The sequence below is a fragment of the Aedes albopictus genome, chromosome 3, assembly GCF_035046485.1.
Source record: "Aedes albopictus strain Foshan chromosome 3, AalbF5, whole genome shotgun sequence".
In the NCBI taxonomy this organism is placed as follows: Eukaryota; Metazoa; Arthropoda; class Insecta; order Diptera; family Culicidae; genus Aedes; species Aedes albopictus.
Window position 1 is genome coordinate 340,006,461 of NC_085138.1, and position 20,706 is coordinate 340,027,166.

At 37.6% G+C, this 20,706-nt stretch overlaps 1 protein-coding gene across 1 annotated transcript in view; it reads left to right on the forward strand.

Annotated features, from left to right (window-relative positions):
- Positions 1–20,706, forward strand: part of LOC109424732 (ornithine aminotransferase, mitochondrial) — a 61,552-nt gene that overhangs the window by 8,767 nt on the left and 32,079 nt on the right. Inside the window, exon 2 of the mRNA XM_029865197.2 lies at positions 16,888–17,489. Within this exon, the coding sequence (XP_029721057.2) occupies positions 17,330–17,489 (160 nt within the window). The 5' untranslated portion in view covers positions 16,888–17,329. The remainder of the gene's footprint in view (positions 1–16,887; positions 17,490–20,706) is intronic.

Below are 20,706 nucleotides of genomic sequence, written 5' to 3' on the forward strand. Positions count from 1 at the left end.
CTTGGATAGCTGGATAAGACAGCGAATATTAGATATGTTTTTTGTGATATTCATTACAATATTTTCGTCATTCATAACGAACATACGCGCCAACTTGTGAGGTAGTTGGTAGTTTTTTTCGGCTAAATGCACTAGTTTTCACGTGAAAATGCCTGATTTGGATGAACAGCATCGATTTTGAAAGTATTTCATTGTTTTTGAGAGGCCTTGCCCCTCCCAATTACGTCACAAGTTGGCGCGTATGATTACAAATTTTTGTAATGAGATATTTTAGACATTGTTCAGACATCAGATCCAATGTCGTCCCGAATGATGGATGTAGGGAGGGGGGGGGGGGGGGGGGTTGTGAAGGTAAGACGGACATGATTAGGAAACACTCTATTTTGACAGTGTAAACAATGCGATGATTGAAATTTTTTCTCCATACTATTTACTTCAACTAATTTGCAAATTAAAATCTATTTTGTAAATTGGAAACCTCCATACACTGATAAACGCCTAACAGTATGCAATGCTCTGGCAATTTTACGAAACTCAAACTGTTCCAACAACAAAAATTCTAATATCAACGATCATCAACGATCAAATCTGACTATACATGTCAATGGTTGCTACTCCGTTATTGATCTGAGCTGGTATCAATTGCACTGAGATCCAAATGAATAAGGGCTGGGACACTTCACTTATTCTCACAGTGCAATTCTAGCAGCTCATACATTTTGGATCAATACCGGCGCCGGCCACGTCCTTATAGTCAGTTGGGAAGGGAAAGGAATGTTAGAGTGTGCTGGTTGTTGCTACTAAAGACCGAGATCACCTCTGCATCCCCACATCCAGCACGGACTGGGGTATTTGTTAGACGGAAAGGATGGGAGATCTGGGAGTCACCGTTGGGTCGGTGATGCGATCCATGGATAGGGAGTTATTTATAGTGTTCGTAAGGTGATAGATTAAGGTGAATAAGGTCAAGCGGCACAGCACGCTTCGGTTGCATAACTTGTAGGCGTTATATACACTGTGCTGTGAGTGGAAATTGGAAGGGAGGAAAACGACTTTATTCCAATTCGTTTCTGGTTCTAGCGATGGCTATGAACATATGAATATACATGAGTTGTATATGTAGAGAAGAGAAAGAGAGAAAGAGAGATAAAGTGAATAGAAAGATACAAAGTAGGATGAAAAGGGACGGGCCAGGGATTGAACCCATGACCTTCTGCATACGAATCAGAAGCGGTAGCCACTAGACCACCAAGCCCGTCATCCAACAACAAAAATTCTAATATCATGAATTTTTAAACAAAAAAATCAATATGAAATGCTTTACACGGCATTCACAATCATTTTTGTACTCCACAGATTTCATCTGTGAACAATGTGTGGGTTTTAATATGTTTCTCATGGCACTATCAAAGTAACCCCAACACTCTCCGTCTTACCCACCCTCAAGGCGGACCGTTTTACCCCCAAACAACGCAAAACATTCATTCCACCACCGTTACCTGAATTTCGTTGTGTATAGGATGGTTTGAAAACAACTGAGAAACTCAAAATAAAATGCGAAAACTTAGCGATTTGAAGGTAAAAAAGCTTATTTATTGCCGCCTCAAAATTAGATCCCATAACAAAAGCGTGTAACCAGGTAAATGATTGTTTATTGTTTGCACTTTTGACATATGTATTCTCTCATGGAGTGGTTCAATAAATCATCAACTGATAAGAAGATAGAGTTAATCGTAAAAGAAAGCCAAATTTCAGCTCTTAAGTGACAGAACTAGGCAGTGGTCCGTCTTATCCACCCGGTCCGTCTTCCCCCCCCCCTATAGGGAAGTGGAACCATCTCGGCAGGAGTCCTATTTTGGGCAGTCTTCTGCTATAACTCGGCCAATTCTGAACCAATTGACACAATTTTTGAAACGCGATGAGATACGTATAGTATCTAGCCGTGTACACAATTTCAAGTCAATTGGTTTGGAATTGACTGAGTTATAGCGAAGAGTGCCCAAAATACCGACCGCTGCCCAAGTGGTTAGTACTAGAATTCAGTTTTAATAAATATTACACCACCTTAAAAAAATATATATGATTATTGATTATACATTAACCCTCTAATACCCAACCCCGCCTTTAGACGGGGTATAGTGCTAAACATTTTTGTAATTTTTGTTTCGTGGGAAATCAAAATTTTGATATGTTTGGCTGATATTTAGGACTGTTTTGTATATCTGAAAATGATTTTGGTGTATTTTGAAGCGTATTTACATTTTTTTTTAAACCATTGAAAAATTGATGTTTTAGTCACCTTCTAAAAGTCATTGTTTATTTTGTATTAAATCGCTACAATTAACATATTTTAAATTTTTCTCAAATCATTCTATCCTAGTTTTATAGTTTAAGGGAATCGAATACACTCTTAAATTATTTTCCTTAAAATTACACGGAAAAATAAAAATATTTCAACAATAATCATAAAATCTCAAAATGTTTTCATCTCAAAAAATCCGTACCCCAAATAGGCTTCCAGGAAAAATATGTGAGGATGCTCAAAAATAAAAATTAAAAAAATCAAAAACTGAAATTCACGAAATCGAGAATTAAAAAGAATAATCTTCCAAAACATGTTTAAATCGATTTTAGATGACGAAAAATGATATTTAGATCAGAATCAAAAATTTGGGTATTACAGGGTTAAAGTTGCTGTTTGGACAACTTGCCTTAAGCGCGTACAGCCAATGATTGAAAGCAGTTTCTTAGGGGGCATCCATAAAGTACGTCACGCTTAGAGGGGGGGGGGGGTGGTTTGAAAAGTGAAACAAGCAATGTATTAAATATAGGAAAACCCGTACGAAGGGGGGAGGGGGGTTGAAAATTCACATTTTTAGCGTGACGTACTAAATGCATGCCCCTTACTTGGTAGCAGTTACTGTAAAGCCTGTATCCGCAATAATCGGGACACAGAAGTGAAGCTGTACCTCTGTAATGAATTAGTAAAATTAACCAAAAAAATAACTGAGAACTCTTCGGTGTATGTTTATTATTTGTGCCAAATTTCATAAAATTTAATGCACTACTTTTAACTGTGGATGAAAAACAAACAAACCTGGTTTTAAGCACTTTGTACAATCATGACCAATTTTCATTCGCAGATGTTCAGATGTTTTTATTTCGCTACAATTGGCTTCTTTAGACCAAGCCCACTCATGGGCTCAATCAAGCGTTTTAACGTTAAGTAGAGCCCCGAATAAAGATGCGAACCGCACCGGTCGCTGCTAAGTAGGGCTCGAAAGCGAAAAGTTTACGTACGGTTCGTAGCAGGGCTTAGAATATAGAGACACGCAAAGTACGGTCTCTATCCGTAGGCTCGTGCGCTCTCTCGCGTTTAGCTCTCTGGGTAGCGTAAAGAGGAGACGAAAGAACATGAGTATGGATTTGTTGCCAGCCATATAGTTTCTAGAGGATGATTTTCTTGTTTTGTATAGGTAGGAATTTATTTTAGTTTGCATCAAATATTTGAAATTTTCAACCAATCAATATCATAGATCGTTACACGAATAACACAACAAATGGTCTGACATAGAATTGTGATAGAGTGACGATACAAACGCAGAAAAATAATAGGTTTTGATTGACAAGCTTTGCTTAAGTATGTTATGAATAAAGTTTTCACTTCTTCGCCAATTTTAGGATCATGCATATCGAAAATGTATTGATTTTCTCTTAAAAATAGTTACGATTGCTCATAATCGCACCTTTAGTTTTCGATTCGGCCGATCGTTTGGAAACTAATATTTGAAGAAATGTATAGTGATTCAGTGAGTTTTGCTGTTTTAACACGTACATGTTTGAGCCGGGTTTTCTACGCAGCAAGTAAAGCTTAGTTTCGCACATTTAGAAAAATGTCCAAATAAATAACTCGCGAAGTTCGTTCCAACAAGTTTCAAAATTATCGTCATCCGACGCAGATTCCGGTGAGAAGATGTACGTATTTTCTAACCCGAAAAGAAACTATTTGACGGTAATAAGTGACCACAAGGTTTTCTTTCTTCACTTTCCGGGCTGAGATCCTCCGCTTTGAAAGAGCTGTGCCTCGCGTTTCTTTTTGTCGTGTATATTATGTTTCCAGTTCAAAACCGAATTAGCGACATTTTTTCTTTGACTTCCGCTGCGTTTGCCTTGCGTTAAACACCATGTCGGAAGTGGGGCGCTGTATAGAGCACCAGGTGTACAATACAGCGCCCCACTTCCGACATTGTGTTTAACGCAAGGCAAAAGCAGCGGAAGTCAAAGAAAAAATGTCGCTAATTCGGTTTTGAACTGGAAACATAATATTTCAAAAAGGCAAAAGAGTTTTGGTTTGATTACTGTTTTTGAAAATGGTGGTCGTCAGTGGGTGGTTTATTAAATATAAATTTAAAAATATAAATTAAATAATCGAGACATTAGGAAGAAAGTGTGCGAAATGGGTAACTTCACCGTCCACGCATCCTTCCTCCCCTGTAAATTCGAGAAGTACCTTGCCGAAATAAAATATTCTGTACTCCAAGTATTTCGAAGAATCATCTTTGCGCGTAAATACAACGCAGTAGACCAGGCCGCTTTGATGCATGTGTCATATCTCTGATATGCTGCAAGCATCAGTATTGACAAGAAAAGTAACACGATTGCTTTCCAGGGTGATTCCGCGTATGTATGAGATTAGATAAGAGTAGTTACGATTTTTCAAAGATGCATTGACTGTACCTAACTCAACTCAGATATCATAGAAACACTACAGTTATTTCTTTTTGTAAAAACTAAATCATATCGATAAAAATCTTAAAAAATGTAGTCGAGCTGCCAAGTTTCACCAATTAAAATAGGCGGTGTGCAGGACTGCCATATTGTAGGTTCCTCGTTATAGAAAAAGTAAGGCGTTGGATGTTAACATACAACAATTGTTGTATGAAGTGCCAAAAAGGAGAGTGGGCTCATTATGTACTTTGACAAATACGCAGTCTACTACAAGCGCATAGAATCTGCTTTCAACAAAATATTCATATACCAGCATCCAAAAGATCGCAATATATATTAAGATTTGCGAGTGATGCTTTGTAACTAAAAGCTTGTGACTGAGTATAGAATTAGCTGATGTTAAAATACACGTTAATGAAAAAAGGTTGCGCAAACTTATCGCAGACTGTTAGAAGACAGCTTCTACTATGACCAGGATTCAAGAATCTTGACCTACGCGAAGTTGTAAAGGAGACAACTACGTTATAAATGTGTTGGTAATGCAAGGGATGTAATTATTCAATAAACCTAATTATTAAAAAAGATGCTCATAATCTCAAATTCAGATAAATTTCTTGCGAGAAAGGCAACATGAATATTGAAGAGATGGATATTATTTTAGATAAAAATTCAACCTACAAGTCATACAGTACACAGTTAGAAAAAATCACCGACTTCGGTAATGTTTTACCGAAATCTCAACCGTTAAGTTTGTTTTACAAGAAAAAATCGGTAAAGGTAGCAACTTTTACCGAAGTTCGTTAGAGTTTGACAGATAAACGATAACATTTTACCGAAATTTGTTATTTTTTTACAGAATTTCGTTAAAAATCCATTACCGAACGCTCAGCGGTTGAGATTTCGGTAAAAATTACCGAACGCGATTAGCTGTGTAAGCAACAAACATATAATTAAAAAAAAGATTGCTTGAATTCCGGGATTAAATACAATCATAAATTATTGAGAAAATGATATCTTTAAACGCACCATAACTGGTACAAATCTCCAAGGGAATTATTTATTTGAATTCAATTTTTACTAACAGTTTTCAGTCTGGTCTAGTCTAGTCTAGTCTACACATACACAGCCATTCATTGAAAGAATCCTGGAAAATGATAGAATCGACTACTTCTATCATTTTTCTTGTCATTATCAATACTTGCAAGGCACCGAAGATGTATTACAAGTATTGAAGCGGCCAGGCCTACTGTGCAGCGTTATTGAATACAATTGAACAGAACTATGGAACGGCGACATCTCGTCAGCCGCTCCGTATCGTATGTGTAATAAATGTGAAGCAAAAACGTTGGGAGTGACGTTGCTAAGAAAGTTAATGTCACTCCGTTGGGGCTCCTCTTCTTCCTGGGATGGGACAAAGGTATTTGTGGTATTAACCAGGCTTCAAGTGCATGAGCTGCTCATTGTGAGACACATAGAAAATCATCTCTCGCACACCGTTGCGGAAAGTACGTGCGATGCACGCAAAAACGGCTACGCTCAAAAATGTGTTTGACCTGCACATTTTTAGTAAACATCCATGCCGCACATGACTGTGTTGGAAACACACATTTTTTTTAAAATTGCTCGTACGCTCACATGAGCATGTATTTTGCAATAATTTCGACATGGCAGCTCACTGGGTTTATAAACCACCTTCAAATACCGAAAAATATTGATATTTTGCAAAAATGTGAGCGTACGAGCAATTTTAAAAAATGTGTGTTTCCAACACAGTCCCTGTGCGGCATGGGCGCTACTCAAAAATGAGCGTTTTTATTTTAGAGAGTGAAACTGTCTGCTGCTCACGTTTTGTTTGTTTGTCGCATCGCACATATTCTTGATTATGATGTGCCGTGCGACATCACCTCGCAACGCATTTCCCAACGCATGCGTTTCATGTGTATTAGTGGATATGCTACACTGAGCCAACTCCCCCGGTCTTAATTATATGTCAGTCCTATATTACTGCACTATTGGAATAACATATGAATCTAATCGTAGGTTGAAAATGGGAAGTGAGAGTTATATGCGACGCATGTGGTATGACTCTCAGATCGCCATTATACTGTTATGTGTCTTGCATTTTGCTTCTATCATGTGGGCTGGGTGCGCCAATGTATATGCATCTCTAATAATATCCTTCACATTTTGAAAAAAAGTTTCCTTGGGCTGGAGCGGGAATCGAACTCACAACGCCTAAATGACCGACGCCGCTAGGCGCACGACCACGAAGCTCACTTATTGGAATTGCGAAATTCTGCAAAACGTATTCCACTTTAGCTGCCAATGTTGCATTTCCACCCGGCCAAAGCTATATGCAAAGCTAATGTGTCGATCGTGTTATGTGCATATAACTCCGATATGCGCAAGTGTCATTGAGTTTTATTAGAAGGCTTTTCAATCTGAACTGTTAATGTTGTGATACGTATAACGATTCATTTAACTTGAACGTGTCAGGCTACGGGTACAATGTACGTGTAGTGTCTGATAAAATAGGCTCTTGGAATTATTTCAGTGTAGGCTTTCGCCTGTTTGATCCTTAAACTCGATTTCGATCGCGCTGTAGTACGACAGGTTTCTGGTAGTGTTGTACATTTTACAACGGCGCGCGTCCTGAAGGGTCAATAATATTGGCAGCTACATAGATTGGCAGTAATATTGATATGCATATAATAATTCATGCGATGATGCGCATCAAGGTGTCTATGTTTTTTTATATACAAAGACATCTGACATGACTGAGATGCGCAAATGATTCGTCGTTTGGTATTGCGAATCTTTTCTGAAATCCGCATACTGGCCAACAACTTGTGCGCCGACAGCCCATGCGCCGGGTTGTGCGCCATACAAAATGTAAATAAACAAGTGTCAAAAGGGTCGCGCCAAGAGCTCTATCTATCTTAGGGTTCGGATCCATTTTTTGTCTAAAACATTGTACTTTCTTATGTCTGGAAATAATGCACAACAAAGATATTATTAACGGTAACAACGCTTTTACTTCATTAAACCACTGATTAATAGTGATTTGGCTAGTGAAAAACTTGGCGCATAGGCAATCGGCGCACAAATTGTGCGCTGGTGTGCGGATTTGAGTTAATCGTCGCAAAGTGCCCAACACACATTATACCCTGGCGCACAACCTAGAGGTCGAAGACAAACTTGTCAAAATGCTTAAAATTCTCGAGAAGCTCAATACCGTTTGGAAAATTAAAACTTTCGCAGTGGAACGATGGTCTTCTACGCAGAGCTGCCACATTACAGGGTTGTATACGAAAAAAATTGGCACCCCTCGTTTATTTTTGAACCACAAGGTAATGAAACAAGTTTGTCAACTCAAAAAGTAGTATATATTTGAAACTATTTGAGATAAATAAAATAAACGAGGAGTTGCTAACTTTTTTCGTGTACGGAATACAGATAATGTGGCAGCTCTGCTTCTACGCTACGCGAAATTCACACGAAATCATCAACAGACAGCGATTGTTTCGATTTCGAACGCGCTATAGAAAGGCTTGCATAGGGCCGTCTATAAACTTCGTTTACTCTAAGGAGGAGGGTGTATGGCCGCTATACATTAGGTATATACTATATTATGCAGCAGCGTCAAGTTTCATGAGTATTTCCTTTTCCCCCTCCAGTTAGAACTCAATCTAACTCCACGTCCATTCTAAGGCCTGAAGTATACAGGGTAAAATATTTGACAAGAAAACAAGATGTTTGACCATTGGTTTGTTTTGGGCAAATATTGGATCCTGTGCTCTAAGGGCTTAAGCCTCTGCAACTCAGAAATGCACTTTGACACAATGCCTTGGAATGGCCTTACAGCTTTAGGACAAAAGATTGAAGGACAGAAGGTCAAAAGAACAAAAAGTTGAAAGCACACACTTGAATGAGTTTCTGGAAGAATCGCTGGAATGTATTCAAAAAGAAATGTCTGGAGAACTTGGTCTCACAATCGACTTAAAAAGTCAAGAAATACTCTAACAAGTACTTATTAGTTTAAAGTAAGTCACAGTGACTTCTGTGTAACCAAAACCTGCGCTGCCGTGACTCCTACATGACATGTGTGTGGCTTGAAAGAATTCCTGGAGGACGTATTGTAAAAATCCATGTATAACTCCTAAAGAAACTGCTGAAAGGATATTTGGAGGAATCCCTAAAAAAATAATGTGCAACTTCTTGGAGAAATTCCTAGAAACATTTCTGGTGAAATCTCCACACCAAACTGGTGAAATTTCTGAAAGAATGCTTGGGTAAGTCCTAAACAATCGTTAGAGAAGAGAAGAACCCTTGAAGCATTCTCTGGGGAATTTTTGAAGGGTTTTTCCTTGACAAAATTTTGGAGGAATCTCTAAAGGACTTTATAAAAGAACACCCTTAAAACATCCCTGCAAAAACTCTTAGAGGAATGTGTGGAGGAGTTCTTGGAATAATCAATGGATAGCTTTTTGAAGGATCTCTTGGAGAAAAAAAAGCAAAAAATATATTCCTGAAAGAATCGCAGGACCAATTTCTGAAGGAATTTCTTCACAACTGCAGGGGTATTTTTGAAGAAATGGAACAAATCCGTGAATAAATTCCTTGAAGATTTCTTGGAGATACTTGTGAAAGAATTCCTGTATGACTTCTTGGAGAATTGGGTTCTTTATGGGTATCCAGATTATTCCATAATCGGAATCTCCGTCAAAAAACTAGTCGAAATCCAAAATTTCATCATTTTTAATGCCCGGGAACTATTTTTTAAATGCATTTATAGTTCGTATGGGATTTTTTTTTGTTCGGAAAGAACAGTCATTTTATCGATTGAACTGTTATTTTATCCACAAAAATAAAAACTGTTTTGTTTATTGACCCATCAAAACAATGTATTGGAAGGCAATAACATCACGTTAAACTCAGAAAAATGAGCTCTTTCTATTAGGGTATAGAAAATAGCAATATTTTGTTCACTAAACAACCCAATTTCCTGATTCCTGTATGGAACCCACTAAAACTATCTTAAAGAATTACGAAACAAATCGCTGGTGGAATTCGTCTAAAAATCCTTGAAGTCATTAAAAAAAATCTTCAGGCAATCCTGGAGAATTTCTTAGGTGCACCTCTGGAAAAGACGATGAAAGGATTGATGAAATTTCTAAAGGAACCCCTGAATATTTTTTTTTAAGATTCCGGGAGGAATTTTTGAAAAAAATCACTAGAAGGATTCCTTTAGAAATACCATAGTAGACTATTCGCAGCAATCCCTGGAGGAGTTCATGGAAGAATATCAGTATCACCAAGGAAATTCGTGGAGAAATCCCTGCAGAAATTCCTGAAGGAATTCCTAGAGCCAACTCCTAGAGGTAGACGTGATGCAATTGATAGAGAAATATCTGGAGATATTCTTGGAGGAATGCCTGGAGGAGTTCTTGAAGAAATTCCTGGAGAATATTCTGGAGGAATTCCTGGAGAAATCTCTGGAGGAAATCCTGGAGGAATAACTGCAAGAACTTCTGAACAAATTCCTGGCGGAATCTGCAGAGGAAACCCTGGAGGAATTTCTGAAAGGATAGTTGAAACAATTCCTGTAGGAATCCCTGGATAAATTCTTGGAGGAATTCCTGGAGGAACTTGTAAAGGAATTCTAGGTGGAATCTCGGAAAAATTTCCGGAAAAAAACTCATGAAATTCCAGAAATAATTCCTATAGGAATTTCTGAAAGAGTTCCTGGATGAATGTTTGATAGAATTTCAGAAGGAGTTCCTGGAGGAACCCTTGGAGAAAATTCTGGAGGAAGCCCTGGAGAAATTGATGGAGAATTCCCTGGAAAAATTTGTGGAGGAATCTTTGGAAGAACCCCTGTGGGAATTACTGGATAAATTCCTGCGAGAATTTCTAGGGGGATTCCTTGTACAATTCTTGGAAGAATCCCTGAAGAAATGCTTGGAGCAATTTCTGGAGGAATTCCTTAAGGATTGCCTGGAGGAATCGCTGAAAAAAAATAAAGGAATTTCTGCTGGAATTCTCAGAGAATTCCCTGGAAGAACTCCTGGAGGAATCCCTGAAGGAATTTCTGAAGGAATCCTAGGAAAAATTCCAGAAAGTGCTTAAGGAATCGCAGAAAAAAGTCATAGAGATTTCTGAAGCAATCCTGTGAAGAGGTCGTGGAGGAATTGAAAATGGTTGCGTCTACGCGATTCAATCATTGATCTGGAATTGCTCTGTGTGAACCTTCGATAAATTTACTCAATGGTCCACATACAGCTGTTTTTAATCATTTTAGTGCATCGTTGCATTCACTTGGTGCTTATGTAAAATAAAATATATAGTATCCCGGATAGAGGAAATAAAGCTCGATAATAGCATATTTTGATATGGACATCAAGAAAAGTACTTGATTGTTAACTGAGAGTTTACATACAAATTATTATTTTGCATTCGCATATCATTTGAAAGGTACGATAAAACTCTATAGAGCATATATGCTGAAGAAAGCAAACAATAATTCGATTACGAAAACATCTTGGATTCACCCAGAATCTGACTCGTAACGCTCGACCAAACGTTCAGCATTGTATTTCTGAATATTCAGGAATCACCTATTTTTTTGAAGCCAAATTGAGTGCATCGAATTGTGGGTTTTCTCAAACAAAATGTGTGAGTTGTTTTCACTTTCTACCCTATCGATGCTGTCAAAAAAAAACAAACAAAAATACGCCGACCCAACGGGTGCCCCTGCCTATGAGCAAGTAAACTAGTTACCCAAAATTAGGTTGTTTTCCCTCTTTCCCCCACCGATGTTGTCAAAAACAAACAGAGATGCGTCTACCCAATGGGGGTCCTTGAGCCCAATAAGCCAATTTTGAGTAAATGTAGGTATACTCAATTTTGGGTTGAATGAAGGGGGGTCTTGGGTTGAATTTACCTACTCTTAAGTATTTTTTTTTGCTGGAAGTAAAGGCAATTTACCTAGAGTGAGTTTAATCGATTTACTCAAATTTGGCTTATTGGGCGGAACTATGGGGTTGCGTCAAAAGAACTCAATTTTGGGTAGTTTGGTGGTTCCGTGTAATATTATTCGTTCAAATACCGTGCAGAAATTTAATTTCATAATTACCTACTCCGTTGCAAAATCGGCACTCGATGTTAGAGCGCATGAGGCGTTTCATTGCGCAGTCTCATGCGCCGTTCTCATGTGCAGTGTCACACAGTCATGTATCATTATATCAAATCGCATGTGTACATTGAGACAGTTTTGCGATGTGCTCCAAAATAGTGAGACGCACTGGAAATGTATGTGAATGTATCATGTCGCACGCATAAGAGTGGTGTCGTGTGTACTTCTAGCGTGTGACATCCGAAAAAGAGAGAGAAATGTGACGGGTTGTCTCACAGTGCGTCGTCTCATTGATGTGCGCGTGAGATTTCTTGAAGCCTGGTATTAACCCCTTATGTCCTGGCTCGAAAGCCTAGGTTTAAGCGCCATTGCTCGCTCTCTGAAACGAGAAGAAAATATAACGATCCCTTCCCCGACTGGATTAAATACCCTGTATTATTACCCGACAAACTACTTAGAATTATTTTGTTATAAATATTTGGTAGGAATTCTCATATAGAGACAGCTACACCTAAATGGTATGAGGGTTTGGATGGGTGACATAAGAGAAAAACGAAATTTGTGTCAGCCTTAGTAATAAAGTTTAAAAATCAAATCAATTATTCACCATTTCAGTTTGTAGTTATCGATTTTCATCGAACTCGAGACGAATAATTAGATGAACAGTTTTCAGTCTTAGCCAAAACCCCATCTTTCATAATATGAGCACAAATTATTATACTGAATAAGATTTGCGAGATTGCATGCAATAACCCCATAGAAATACACAAAATATTGCGATGATTTACAGAAGTGCAAAAAACCGATGGTACGGAGAGAATAGAGACCACCGGTGCGCAAAGGCGACCGATCATTATTTTACTCACATGGAAACAAACGCACCGGTCGAAAATGGGTTGATAACAAAATTAAAAATCGTTAACGACGTGCTGTTGCGTGTGTAGTATTAAGCCCACGGGTGGGCTTGGTCTTAGCGATGTTGAGATAATCCCATATTCTGAATCTGCATGCCAAACTGAGCCGAAATCCAAATTTTCATGAGTTTTGGTGCGCGGGAACCTATTTAAACGTTAATTTGAAGTTTGTATGGGAGCGATTCGACGAATCATCCATCGTCGCATTTTGTACTGAGCGGAGCTGTCAAGCAGTTGAACAGCTGTCAAAAGGTGATTTCAAAAAATATCTTTGAAATTGATTTTAGGTACTAAGATAAAATTCTAAAAATCTGAAAAAATCATAGTGCCTCAGAAAAAGGTGCTCTTTCGTATAAAACATAAAATCGATACATTTATCAAAATTTAAAAACCCAATTCATAGTTCTGTGAGGATACTTATGAAATTTCGTAAGTACTTATGATAATTGCAGAGACAGTTTCTTGTAAAATTTCATCAACTTTGAAGAAAGAATTGGTTTTAAAGTTGCAGGTGTTGACAGGGGTGAGTGTTAGTGAAAATGTTTCGTGTTTTTCAAGTGCGATCTATGCCTATTCAGAACTTTCGAATGTCTCTGCCAATTCTCATGAATCTTTCACAGAAGGCAGATTATTATGTGTATTTTTTTTATCTGTATTAACGAGATTTTTAGCCCCAGGCTAGTTCATCTCGGGACCCACGCTTTACTTCCCTTCCGAAGGAAGAACTCACATTTTTGCGAGTTTGTCGGGAGTGGGATTCGATCCCAGGTCCTCAGCGTGATAGTCAAGTGTTCTAACCATCACACCAGGTCTGCTCCACAGATATTATGTGTATATTGTGCCTGCAAAATGAGATGCTTACTTTCAACACTACAATCGAAACAATAAGGAGCGCTGAGTAATGTATGTCTGAGGGGCTAAAATCTCGGTCAGTCCAATACATGTTTTGACTATAACATAGTTTATAGTGCATCGATTTTTTTTTTGAAATTTTGCCTAGGCAAAACATGTATTATGAGAGGTTTGTGTGCAAAATATCAGCCATTTCCTTTGCAAAATTCAAAAACTACAGCGCTGAGAAACTAAACTAGGAGCTGCACAAAATTCAATTGCACGCGTTCTACTGTTTCATTGCTACAACAAAAAGTACTGCACCGATTCACATGAAATTTTGCAGGTGAAAAAATAAACATCTTAAGATATTATCAGGCCAAATTTGAGCAATTTTAATGTATATATTGCAGAGTTACAGCCGTATTTCTGTGTCCCGATTATTGCGAATACAGGCTTTAATTCAATTTATTTGGCTTAAATGTATTTACAAATAATAAGAAAAATATTTACAGTTTGGCATCCATTTCGCGCTTCTTAAAGGAAACTTCCTTTCGAAGTCAAAATATCTTATTTCTTATACCGATCAGCGTTGCCAGTTAAACAAAAAAAAAACCTTTTAACGTCTATTCAGTTAGAATCATTAGCATTTGGCCGATATCATAACTAAATATTCATTCTAATATTTTTCTGCAAGTTTAAGATGAATGACCCTATATCTAACAACACTGCCTTAAGGTTTAATATGATTTCAAATTAAAATATTGACAATTTTAAATAAAGTGTTCATACACATTTAAAAAAAAATGGCTGAACTAAGTCTCATGTTTTAAGTTTACTTATTATAGTTTGAATGAGGCCTGGACATTGGCCGAATATTGGTAGAGATATGGACTTGAAAAAAAAAATCGGTTTAGAAACACAATATGAACGTACAAAAGTCGAAATGACAAAAGGTCGAATATTTTTTGCCCAATTCTGAAGCGACCTTATGTGATAGACACCGGTGTAAAGGGTTCGATTCCTGGTTATTCCAGGAACATTTCGTAAAGTAAATTTTCTTGATACTTTTTGGCAAAGAGTATCTTCGTGTGTGCGATATACACATTAGCAGACAGAAAAAGACATTTCACTACTGTACACTTTTTGAGTTCCATTTTGACCCCATATGAACTGTGCGGAGAAACTTTAATTTAGCGCCAGCCGTTTTAAGTTTTCATACGATTTACTATGGGTAAAATCATTCTGTCAAAAACAAAAAATCGCCCCAAGTTGCCCCTTAGCTTCTAGAAATAAATCGATGAATGATTTCTGTTGGAAATTTTAAGAGGATTCAACCCTCCGAAGACCACAAAGCGACCCAAAGCATGTAGGAAAAGTTATTGACTGAAAATCGAATTGGACACGAATGCCAACTTATTTGGTAAAGTGTCTTTAATAAAATATAATAATAATAATAATAATAATGAAAACCGAATAGCATGGTATTTTATTGTCTGTATAAATGAGATTTTTACCCCTAGGCTAGTTCATCTCAGGACCCACGCTTTACTTCCCTTCCGAAGGAAGAACTCACATTTTGTAAGTATGTCGGGAATGGGATTCGATCCCAGGTCCTCGGCGTGATAGTCTTGTGTTCTAATCAACACACAAAATCCGCTCCTCATAGCATGGTAATGCTGTTTAACATCTAAGGTAAGGAATAACAATAAATAAAATCTCGTTATTTTATCGATCGGGTACAGCTTAATAACTTTTTTCACAATCGTCGCATCGCTTTACAGTCTTCGGAGGTCTGATTCCTCGAGAAGTTTTCTACAGAAATCATTCATCGACTTATTTTTAGGGATCTAGTGGTGCTCCCAAGCGATTTTTCTTTGAAGAAGCAAATTTTCCCCATAGTTAATCGTATGAAATACTAAGAATGGCGTGCACTAAAATATAGTTTTTCCGATCGATTTGATATTTTGGACAGTTGATATGGGACCAGAATGGAACTCAAAAACGAAAAACAGAGTAAGAATTTTTCCATTTTTTATGTTTTCCCAAATAAACCGTGTCCCAGGCTAATACATATTAAAATGGTCATTGACAGATGAGGCTCTAAGTTAATAAATGCGAAAGTGCTCACACTTGGGCTGAAAAACAGGATTTGTCTCACTTGGGACGTAACGCCAAGAAGAAGAAAAAAATATTTGTGATAAAATAAAAAATAGAATATGTTTGTGTGAACTCCACACTTTTTATCAGAAGTATACAGGAATATGCAGTTTTAGGGTAAAACGGATTCCGTCTGAATGTTGAAAGCTAATCCCAAGCATCATCTGTTGGTTCTTAATGTGTAAATGCAGTTGTCCTTGCAATAACAGAGGAGCAACCGCGCGGGCGGTCAATCATGTTCATTAAGGTGGCCCACACTTATATGAAAAACAAAAATTACGAGAAAAGCCAAGTCTTACCTCCTCAATCAGTTGTTTTGGACTCCCAGAAGCTACGTTCAAAATTTGAGCAAAATCGATTGAGCCTAAGGGGGCGCTCAAATCGCTTGAAGTTTGTATGGGAAAACTTGGCCAAATGTATGCAGAAATTTTAAGTTTTCGAATTTTACCGCTAGGCGGCGCTGTAAACGTTTAATAATCAAACCCTTTGGTATTATTGTAGGCGACTATATGCCAAACAACTTTGTCGAATACCGCAAAGTGATCCAACGTCTGTGAAAAAAGTTATACCCTAGGAAAAGTGAGGATAAACTTTATTGTCATTTTTCCAATACACGTAAAGGAATAATATCAATAATGAAATCTCAATACTTTGCCTCACTTTGCCTAGGGTATAACTTTTTTCACAGCCGTCGGATCGCTTCGCGGTCTTCGACAAAGTTCTCTGGCATGTAATCACCTACTATAATACCAAAGGGTTTGATTATTGAACGTTTACAGCGCCACCTAGCGGTAAAATTTGAAAACTTAAAATTTCTGCATACATTTGGCCAAGTTTTCCCATACAAACTTCAAGCGATTTGAGCGCCCCCTTAGGCTCAACCGATTTTGCTCAAATTTTGAACGTAGCTTCTGGGAGTCCAAAACAACTGATTGAGGAGGTAAGACTTGGTATTTTTCGAAATTTTTGATTTTCATATAAGTGTGGGCCACCCTAATGTTCATGCTCAAAACGGATTCCGTCTGAATGATTTATAATCAATCAATTAATTATTTAATCAATTTCACAAATGACCTTTTTTCTCTAATAAGTGCTTCCATGTTATTTATTCTATTTCAGCGACGAAGTCTCTCCTGAGGGAATTCGAGCTCGCGTTTTCCCACTATCCCCATCACCATCGATCGGTGTCGCCCGACTTTGCGAACTTGACTCTGATTCGCAGCGCGCAGAGATAACCACCGTAGTACAAGTGCGCACTGCTATAGGCCAACCGCGGGCAGCCACTACACCACTACCTACAAGGAATCTTTTTGCACAGGCCGGCCCCGACCAGGAGAATAATCCTTCCAGAACTAATAAAAAGTGACCCGTCCATAGGCGGTTCATCAGTTACCGTGTAGCTCCCAGTGCGGTAAGGTGCCTCCGATCAGCGTGTTTGTATAGTGAAAGAGAAGATCAGTGAACTTGAACTTGTGTTTTGTATTCAACGCTTCGAACGCACAGTGCTGTTTTAAATTCCATATTTGTGACCGGTGTTTTTAATTTCGCGAATCCATTCAAAATGATCAAGAGCGTGGAAAGGGCACAGATGCTGAAGCAGTTGAGCCGGCTATTGCTGGCGTCCAACGGCGCGGCGTCCCAGATGCACAACATGCCGGCTAAATGCAGAGTGGTGGCCGGTATGCAGAAACGCCTCTCGTCGTCGTTCGCCAATCCCAATGGTGAGTCTGTTTTTATTTATTTATTTTTTTCAAGGTCTATTTTTAGCACGGAATTTGCGTTCGTTAATAAAGACCGGTCCAGAAAGTATGGACGCATAAAGAAAATACTGACGTTTCAAAACTATTGATGACTAGTTCTTTTTGAAAGCTACATCCTGTTGGTCAACCTATTTTCTCAGCATATGTATAGCGGTTTTTGCGATTTCAACAGTTTGTTTCTAAAAACATGAACTTTCAGCGAAACATCATTGAAAAAATGTGCACAAATGATGTACAGAGCTTGAAAGATCACTAAGGAAATGAGCAAAATATGGTGGGAGTAAGTGAGAAAATCGTACAAGCAGCAATCAGCAAACACGGTGGGGATAACACGTTTAAGCATAGGCAAAAATTGGATTAAAAATAAAGATCCTGCTAACCCTCGGATGGAAAAACAAATAATGAAAGTATTTAAGTACAAGAAAAAACCTTCTCATTTACACAGAGCGGGGTATGCCCAAAAAAGTTACCATTTCGAATTCCAATGGTCATCGTGGCAAAGAACATTTGAATTTTCAATCCTATTGTAAACAGAAACAGCCAAAACGAAGCCCGAAACTAGAACCATCGATCAGGCCCAGTCAACTGAAGACTGGGTGCGTCCATACTTTCTGGGGCAGTCTTTATGAGGAGAAAGTGGTAGCAATTTGGGGAGTGTCTTTGTGCCAATATTCTGAAAACAAGCCCAATAACGGGAATTGATGTCACCTTCGCGAATGTGATGTTTTGTTTAAAATGCGTCGGGAAAATGGGTGATGAAATACTTGAAAAGATTTCTTAAATTCTATACATTGGAATTCTTCATTGTTTTGAGTAACACAAAGCATTGAGAGTTTGTAATACTCAGATGTGGTTTTTAGAGCCAGCCTCATAATTGAGAATTGAAGTCATATAACTAAACACTTTAAAATGTTCAAACCATCACAAGACTAAAATCCTAATTATTGAAATGCTTTGGTAACTAAGTCAAAAAGATAACTTTTCATATAAAACTGTTAAAATGCTATTTCCAAGGGCTGAAAGTCTCTCAAATAAAGATAAATCAATCAATCAATTAAAATGCTATATGTAGACTGGATGGATTTTGGAAACCATCAATAATTGTTATTAGTATTCGATGTTCAAAGTTTACACAACAATGTATTACTTATTTATTATTTACACAACACGGATTGCGCTCTTTCAAAGCCAATTTCGTAGAAAAATACTAACTTGTAAAAATTTATGACATCTTATAAGTAGGTCCCTAGAAGCGAATTTTAAACTGTGTTTTTGCAAATATTTTTCAATTTCCTAAGAAGTTCAATAAAAAACTTTTAATCGTCAGTCAGATTAATGTCAGTTTTTTTAGCACATCTATCTTTATTTTTGATCCAAAGGGGTGACTAAAGGTCCCATTAGACATGACAAATATTTGGCCAAACAAGCCCAACAAATGACCAACACAACGTAAATCATGGCAACCTCGGATGAATGTCGGACTACCATGGCAAATATTTGTCATTATGACAAACAGTCTAATGGCCCCTTGACAGTATTATTGAATAACAAAAAAATAACTTCGTAATAACAGATTTTTCCACTGATTCGATGAAAAGAACTGATTCCAATACCTTTTGAAACAATTAATCGTACAAAATTAAAAGTCTACTGTTCAACACGGTCAATTTTGTCGAATATTGCTAAGAAATTTCAACTACCCTACACTGAGAATGTTAACAAATCTTAGTAGCTCGATTCACTTAAAATTTTTCCTCGTCGAAACTGAACGTCAAAACTGAGAAAAAATATACAATTATAACAAAATTCGTTCTTCTGAGCGTCATGGAATTTCTGGAAATACACTCTATCCCCTAATCTTGGGATATTTTATTACGAATTCCTGGATTATCTTTATTACACTGCTCGAAATTGATGCGCACTATGGAATGAAACCCAAAATTACTCGCTAAAGAGCCACAATGAAGGAACATTTAGGGGAAATCGGGGCAAAACGCGCCTCCTAAGGAATGACTCGACTTTAAGGTATTAAACATACAAAAAATATCCATTCTAGTTCCCGGTATTCTAAAGTTTATTATGCAAAATTATGATTTTTGAAAAATTATGGGCATAACATGCGTTATTATTTTTGTTGTTGCGAAAACGCGCCGCCCGAACGGTAAAAAATGTAACACACCAAGAAATAAGTGGTTTCAAAGTAGCACCAGAGTGGCCAGTCAATTTCAGATTTTGATTTCCCGGCTTCCTTCTGTTTTTTTTTTTAATTTCGGAGATTTTATTACAGCTAATACACTAATTTGAATTGACACACCATATCCCTTTCGGGACGGAGCGCAAAAAAGTGAACACTTATATTTCCAGAACACTTATATTTCCCAACAAAACAATATTTTTTTGTTCCTCATTTGGTAGATCTACTCTTCAAGTTTTGATTTCTAGCTTTGACTACCTTGATAAATCGAAAATAAAAAATATGCGACAGATAAAACTTTTTCATGTTTTACGGATTTTGTCCATTTTTTATTGAACTTGTTGCGGTGAATCTCACATGCAACGTAAACAAAGGATTGTTTGTACACATGCAAGTATACACAATGGGTCAATTACAGTCGAACCTCCATAAGTGGATGTTCCTTGACTCGATATCGACTCATGGAGGTAAATTTTTCCACACTGAAAAAAAATTTTGGTTACTATGATGGTCCCCCTAAAAAGCTTCCCAAAGAATTTTTGTTCCACTAGTCGATATTTCCTTGAGTCGATGGTCCCTTCAATATCGACTCATGGAGGTTTTACTGTATCAAAACAGTTTACATTACATAAAACAAAGACTAAACATATGAAAACAATATGCAAAACTTTTGTAGCTCAACAGCACAATTGTGCTGGTTCAAGCAAAGAAATTGTGGTAGTGTTTTTCACAGTTTGTGTAACTTAACCTTCCTACGGTGTTCGGGTCAATATGACCCGGATCGCACTTTTCAGGCGCAATATCTTTTGATCCTGATTTGCTATAGCTTTGAAACTTTGTGACTTTTAATCTTTTGCCAAAAACTTATTTTTAAAATTTTGACCGATAATTTTGGCCGTTTCTGAAGGGCTGGACAAAAAAAGTTACGTTTAAGGTGTTCGGGTCATATTGACCCGGATTTGGTACAACGATTTCACAATCATT